Source organism: Sparus aurata, chromosome 8 (genome assembly GCF_900880675.1).
Source record: "Sparus aurata chromosome 8, fSpaAur1.1, whole genome shotgun sequence".
NCBI lineage: Eukaryota > Metazoa > Chordata > Actinopteri > Spariformes > Sparidae > Sparus > Sparus aurata.
Genome location: NC_044194.1, coordinates 1,651,371 through 1,658,418, shown reverse-complemented (window position 1 = coordinate 1,658,418; position 7,048 = coordinate 1,651,371). Strand labels below are relative to the sequence as shown.

Below are 7,048 nucleotides of genomic sequence, written 5' to 3'. Positions count from 1 at the left end.
TTTATTCATCTGATGCATCTTCATTCACATTTAGATGAACTGCTCCTTTTTAAATCTACATTTTCTACATTTACTCAAGTACAATTTTTTTTTTTACTCGTCCTTCACTCGAGTATTTCATTATTCAGACGTTGTACTTCCAACCGGCTTCATTCTGGAGACAAATGCTGTAATTTACCCCACTTTTTATTTATTTTTCATTTAAATTACTAGTTACTTTGCAGATTACATCTGAGCTGAAGTAGTTCTTCACTAGATTAATTTATTTATTTATCTACAACAGATTAAAATAATCAACCGGGCTGAAAATAACCAGTCAACCTGCTGTAAAGTATACAGGTTATACACAAGTATAGATAAGCTGTATATATGCATCATTTTACTGAAGTAGTATTTGTGTCAGTCACTTATTACAACACTGACTGATAGTATTAGTATAATGTTATGAACAGTGTTTGTGCTGAATGGCTGTTTGTGTTTACACATCACTGACATTTACACAATCTCCCTGTTTTTCAGCACCTAATGTTGGAGGATATGAATTTTAGTGAAGTCTTAAATGTTTTCAACAAAATTCACCTTTGCACCTTTAAAGATACTCCACAAGCAGAAGATCCTGTGTCATTAAAAGTGGACAATATCTTACTCAGACTCATTATATTGTTATAATCAACATAAAATACTTCTTGATTTTCACGATAATAATAGCAGCATCTCAAAAAGTGTTGTGTTTTAAAATGTTTGTGTATATAATAATAATAATAATAATACTCATAATACTACTACTACTACTACTACTAATAATAATAACAACAACAACAACAACAACAACAACAACAACAACAGCAACAATAATAATAATATGCACTTTAGTAAATCTAATTATTTCCATCACTGGTTTACATTATTTTGATAATTAATTTGAAGAAGTGTGCTGTTTAACAATAACATCAACAGTTCTGCTCATATTATTGATGAACTGTATAATTCTATCAAACAGCATGAAGACATCTTGATCATATTTGTGTTGGAGAAACAACAAAGAGTCGAGTGGCTGCAGGACGATGAACTGTGAGCTGTTTGTGCCACCTGGTGGTCAAAGTTCAGTAACACATCAACACTTTACTGAGAGAAACTTACAGTGTGAACACAAACAGAACCTTTAATCAGCCGGGTCACCAACTGTTAGATCCTCTGTGTTCGGACCCACAGGACGCCCGAGATCCTCACATTCACTGTGTTTCCACAAACTTATAATAATGTGTTTAGTCAAGTTGTCCCTTAATGTTTTACTCCGGACATGATGACATTGTTTCCTTTGTTATTGCTGCTGAGGATGAGTAGATCATACCGGAGAATGAACAGGGACATTTTCATACAGATAAATGTGGTTTTACATGATGCCTTCAGGGACATGTTCAGAGGTTCTGGGGGCAGAGAGCAGGTCAGCCAATGTGTGAGAGTCTGAGTGTGGAGGTGAACAAATGTATTAACTTTTTCTTTTTTTTAAGGCAAACCACATTCAGCTGTCATGCAAACGCTTCCCTACAGCTCATCTATTGATCTTCAGTAATCAACATTGATTGTGTGAAAACGTATAACAAAATAAAAACTTTAACCCGGATGTATCTCGTCAGTCCCAGTGACACAGTGTAATAGTTTAGATTCTGAACATGTAATAATTGACATATAAACATGAGATTTGATGATAGTTCAAAACACTTAAACGCACCGTGCCGCGTGTGCGTTTTACCTGAAGTCCCTGAATGCAGCATACTTTTTTCCAACCTCTGATTGGTCAATTCGCGGCTGTTTTCACCACATGACACTAAAGATGGCCGCCTGTGACGGGAGTGAACACGGTATGTTGAGTTCTCAGACGCGTCAGAGGCTTTAATGAGGCAGTTTCCAGCTCGGAGCGGATTGTTCGTCTGTAAATAAACTCAGAGTCTGTCGGACATTAATGTAGCTGGAACAGGCGCGAGCTGTTTACTTTGTAATGGAGCTAAACAATTAGCAGCTAGCCGACTATGCTAACAGGCTAACCTCCTGCTGGAACCACAGTGACTCAACTGCTGTTTTAATGATTTAATGACAGAATATAATTAACTGTCACTCACGTTACAACCTGTTAATGTGTTAAATTAAGAGTGTAACACCTACCTGTTTTGATGTACCTGTGTGTGTGTGTGTGTGTGTGTGTGTGTGTGTGTGCGTGTGTGTGTGTGTGCTCAGGTCAGGACAGTATACTGGAACCGCTGTGTTTTCCAGAGCAGCCAGCTGATGGCACCAGTGCTCCCAGTCCTCAGGGGCCTGGCTCCGAGCTGCTGGTGTGCCTGTTCTGCCCCGAGTCCGTCCCCCTGCTGCAGAAGGACCTCCTCCTCAAACACCTGCTGCTGGAGCACAAGCTGGTCATCGCAGATGTCAAACTCATCGCAGACCTCCCAAAGTATGAAGCGTAACGGCCGGCTGCTGAATCATCCTCCGTCATGCTGCAGGTGAAGTGACGCTGATGCTCTTCTGATGCGTTTCCTGTTTCATCAGGTACATGTTGTACTGGAGGGGCAGATTCCTGGAGCAGCCGGTCACAGATTTCTGCAGCGTGATCAAGACAAACTCCACCGGACCTGTCGGTGAGTCCACAGAACTTCTTCTGAGGAACCTTACAACCAATGACACACACAAACGGTTTCCATCCACCGCTGCAGACGTTCAGAAACCAGCCAGCTGTGGGATGATCAGGATTAGTCAGCTGTGCTTTTACATAACATTAAACCGTCAGTAGCTCTCAGATTGGCAGGTATTAAATATGATGGACTAGCCCAAAAAATTATATTTTGTGGTATGTAACATATATACATATATGTAAAATATATATTTATAACCTGCTTGTGTTGTCCGGTGTTTTCCTTCAGTCTGATCATTTCTCTGTTAAAGAAACAGACTTCATCTTCCTGATGAGAAGCTGCTTAACGATGCACATATTATAACTCATGTCTGATTTAAAGCTCGTCCTCCTTTTGCTCTCACAGAGAAGCAGGAGGACTACTTCCTGCTGTGTGACGTCCTTCCAGAGGACCGAATCCTCCGAGAGAGGCTCCAACAGAAACGACTGGTGAGATCTGACACCAAGTCCAACATCAGCCTCATCTCGGCGCCACTGTAGAACTCTGCTGTCATTTTCAGACCTGCTGACATGAATTTAAAAGCTGAAACACATTTTGTAAGACGACACAATTCAAACCAATGTTCACCAGATTCCTTTTAAAGACACAATTCTCCAGTTAAATGAGAGATTGTGGATTTGTCCGCCTGTTTCTTTACACTCAATGTCTCAGCCACAATAAGAGGTGGCGGTGTTGTTCTTCCTCTGTGGTGTTTGTCTGACGGTGTTGTTCTTCCTCTGTGGTGTTTGTCTGACGGTGTTGTTCTTCCTCTGTGGTGTTTGTCTGACGGTGTTGTTCTTCCTCTGTGGTGTTTGTCTGACGGTGTTGTTCTTCCTCTGTGGTGTTTGTCTGACGGTGTTGTTCTTCCTCTGTGGTGTTTGTCTGACGGTGTTGTTCTTCCTCTGTGGTGTTTGTCTGATGGTGTTGTTCTTCCTCTGTGGTGTTTGTCTGACGGTGTTGGTCGTCCACAGGAGGAGGTGTTGGAGCAGCAGCAGGCGGAGAGAGACGACAGCAGCTTCCATCACGTCTGCATGTTCTGCAGCGACGAGTTCACAGGAAACAGGTAAAACACATGAACACCGGACTGACACCGGGGAGCCGGTCGCTCAGCATGTTTCAAGAGTTGCATTGTGGGTAATGTAGGCGCTGGGTGTGGGATGTGATTCTGCTGTATTGATTTTGATCATTTGTTTTTAAGCCATCCATGACGAGTCCAACAGTGTTTTATCAGTGACTTTACCCTTTTAATTAACTTTAACAAGTTAGAATCACCAGATATTATATTAACGTTGTCACTGAAGTCATGTATTTAAAAGGAAAATGTAATTACATCATTATTTACTTAAAAAAACTTATTTTATGGTCCTCATGAGGAGCTGTAAAAAGTTTTGTGTGATGCTGGAAATATTAGCAGCATTATAAAGTATTAATGTTTGATTCTCTACATTTTAATTGTTACCAAATGACATAAAAACACTAAAACCTGAGGTCTGATATCAATGTGTTGCTCAGCTCTACTAGAGATCTAGAGATACAGTTGAATTTTTAAAAAAGTCTTCCACCTCTCTGTGTTCAGGTCGTCTCTGCTGAACCACATGGCCCGAGAACATTCCTTCAGCATCGGACTGCCGGACAACATCGTCTACTGCAAACAGTTTCTGGAGACTCTGCAGAACAAACTGGACAAGTGAGAGAACCGACTGATGATCATGACAACAACCTCACAACATCTAGTTTAATATGAGATTTTAAAATATTCTAACGTTGGCCAAAACTTTCACCAGTTTCTATCATAAATGCATAAATGTACCGACCCGACGACCTTCAGTCCAATCTAACTGTGATTGTGTGTCCTCCCGTCAGTCTGCAGTGTTTGTACTGTGAGAAAACCTTCAGAGATAAAACCACACTGAAGGATCACATGAGGAAGAAAGCTCACCGCCGCATCAACGCCAGCAACCACGAGTACGACCGCTTCTACGTCATCAACTACCTGGTGAGACTTCAACCAGAATATTCTGCTTCAACCCAGTTAGAGGACTCTGGACCTTACTTCCAAAAACCAAAACATTATATTTCATGTGATAGAAGGTCAAATTAAAAGATGTTTCATACAGTTGTAAGATCAGATTTGTGCTTTTTCAAAGTGTTTCTAGTGAGTAAAAACTACAACTGCTCACATTTGAGAAGCTGAACTTGTTCAGTGTCAATAGAACAGTTAATTACTGTTGTTTCTTGTGATGTCGATCTAACAGAGGAACAGTTTGAGCAGTAGATGTTTGTTGTGTGGAGCATCAGGAGGTTTCTGTCTTCACCGTCTGTCTCTGCCGTCAGGAGCTCGGGAAGACGTGGGAGGAGGTGCAGAGTGAGGACGACCGCGAGCTGGTGGACGATGAGGATGAGTGAGTATCTCCAGCAGGAAGCAGAAAGGTCCGGAAACATCAGCCGGAGGCCGAAACATCAGATTTAACTGACCCAGTGTAAAGTCTGATGTATGACCTGTGAGCCGGCTGACTGTTTCTGACACGTCGCAGACGTCAGTTCTGTCGAATCTCATGTGTGAAACGTTTGAGTCACCTCTCGTCTTCGGCTGTCTGACGTCTCTGTGTGGTCCACAGTGATTGGTCGGACTGGCAGGCTCACCCAGTGTCTGCTGTGTGTCTGTTCTGTGATCATCAGTCAGAGACGATGGACCAGATCTACACACACATGAAGGTACGACAACACACACTGTCAGTAGTTTCTGCTCAACGGGCCTGAAATGATTCCTGTCTGATGAGATGCTGAATGCAACAAAACACCCCTGTTGGGTTCTGATCACAGGAACACAGATTTCTGAAAACAAAGCTTCTTCTCTGACTTTTAATCTTTTACTTTATTGTTTAGGAGGCTCATGGCTTCGATCTCCACAAGCTGAGGACAGAACTGAGTGAGTAAAACCACTAAAAAAGTCCTAACAGTTGCACTGCTTCCTCTTTAAAACATCATCATCAGGATTAAAGGAAGTCGTTTACTGATGACTAATGTGTTCAACACATCACAGCACACAAGTTTGACTTCAGTCCATGTGGTAGAAAAACCAGAAACATCCGTCAGATTAACACGACTGAAACGTTTATTCCTCTGTGTGTTAAACTTTACAGCCTCCAGCTGATTAATAAAGTGATAATGCAGCAGCTTGATGTAATATGAATAACTCCAGAATCTTAAATGTTTTTCAACATTTAGTTCACGTACTCACCTTCCCGTCCTGCTCTGTCGCGTCCCGTCCTCAGATCTCAGGTTCTACCAGCAGGTGAAACTGGTGAACTTCATCCGGCGGCAGATCCACCAGAGCCGCTGCTACGGCTGCCAGGAGAAGTTTGAGTCCAGAGAGGACACCGTCCGTCACATCGTGGCTGACGGTCACGTGATGAAGCTGCCAGACGTGTCGACCTGGAACCAGCCGCAGTAAGTTCAGCAGCTGGAGCTCATGTTTTCATGTCCGGTTCCAGAACCTGCTGCTGGACTCGATCGACGCATGTGTCAGCACATGACTGAAGCTTCTTTAGATGTTGATTTGTGATGTTGTGAACTGTGATACATGGCGAGCCGTGCTAAGACCTCGATCTCTCCTCAGGTATTACTTCCCCACGTATGAGAACGACGCCCTCCTGTGCACGCTGTCCGACAGCGACGAGGACGAAGGCGGCCAGGTGAATCACAGCGAGGACGTCCCGGTTATCGCAGAGGACATCTCCAACCTCAGAGCGCTGAAGCAGACCAGCGTCCTCAACCAGCTGCTGAAGAACAGAAGCTCCAGCAGCTAGGACCAAGAACCACAGCCGGACTTTGTTGGGACTGCTCGTCCTCTGAACACCGGAGCTGAGGAAAACCTGCTGCACCCATCAGCTGGTCTTCTTCAACACCGTGTCCTCACTGCATGTGACCACGAAATGAGACGTGATGTTGGACGCTCACTGTCCACACTGACTCTGTTGCCATGTAAACAACCAGGTAGCTGTCAGCATCAGATCAGACTGGAGACGTGACGGATTGATGAGTTGTGTTCGTACGTTTTAGACAGAAAACACACAATGTGTTCTGTGATGTTTCCACATTTCTCTCCTGGTTTTACTGACCAGAAACTTTCAGCTCCCTCCAACCAGCTGACACCTTATTTATGATTATGTGAAAGGAGACGCTCCAACAGGAAGCGATGAGATCCGGCTGATGCTGTCTCTGCTGTGAACCTTCTGGCACTTACACAAAGCTCTTCATTAAAACAAGTGATGCACTTTAAAGCCATCAGCAGCTTTTACAGAAGAGCTGCTCAGATCAGCTGTTCTGCCTTTACTTGCTGCTAATTTCCATTCAAGCAATAAAGAGATAAATACAGGCAT

The 7,048-nt window shown here is 43.1% G+C and overlaps 1 protein-coding gene across 1 annotated transcript; it reads left to right on the top strand.

The window, feature by feature from the left end:
• The first annotated feature begins 1,817 nt into the window (after window positions 1-1,817).
• Window positions 1,818-7,047, top strand: znf277 (zinc finger protein 277). Its single transcript, XM_030426801.1, has 12 exons — window positions 1,818-1,862; window positions 2,236-2,449; window positions 2,545-2,633; window positions 3,033-3,115; window positions 3,638-3,729; window positions 4,243-4,353; window positions 4,530-4,662; window positions 5,001-5,068; window positions 5,285-5,381; window positions 5,553-5,595; window positions 5,942-6,116; window positions 6,286-7,047. Exons 1-12 carry the CDS (start codon window positions 1,823-1,825, stop codon window positions 6,473-6,475), a joined length of 1,335 nt encoding a protein of 444 aa, XP_030282661.1. The 5' UTR covers window positions 1,818-1,822; the 3' UTR covers window positions 6,476-7,047.
• The last annotated feature ends 1 nt before the right edge of the window (window position 7,048 follows it).

Excerpts from the sequence above, each read along its gene's own strand:
- znf277 (XM_030426801.1), top strand. The coding sequence starts at position 1,823 with ATGACACTAAAGATGGCCGCCTGTGACGGGAGTGAACACG. Across the intron at positions 2,450-2,544 it reads CTCATCGCAGACCTCCCAAA|GTACATGTTGTACTGGAGGG; the intron begins GTATGAAGCGTA and ends CTGTTTCATCAG. Across the intron at positions 5,382-5,552 it reads AGATCTACACACACATGAAG|GAGGCTCATGGCTTCGATCT; the intron begins GTACGACAACAC and ends TTTATTGTTTAG.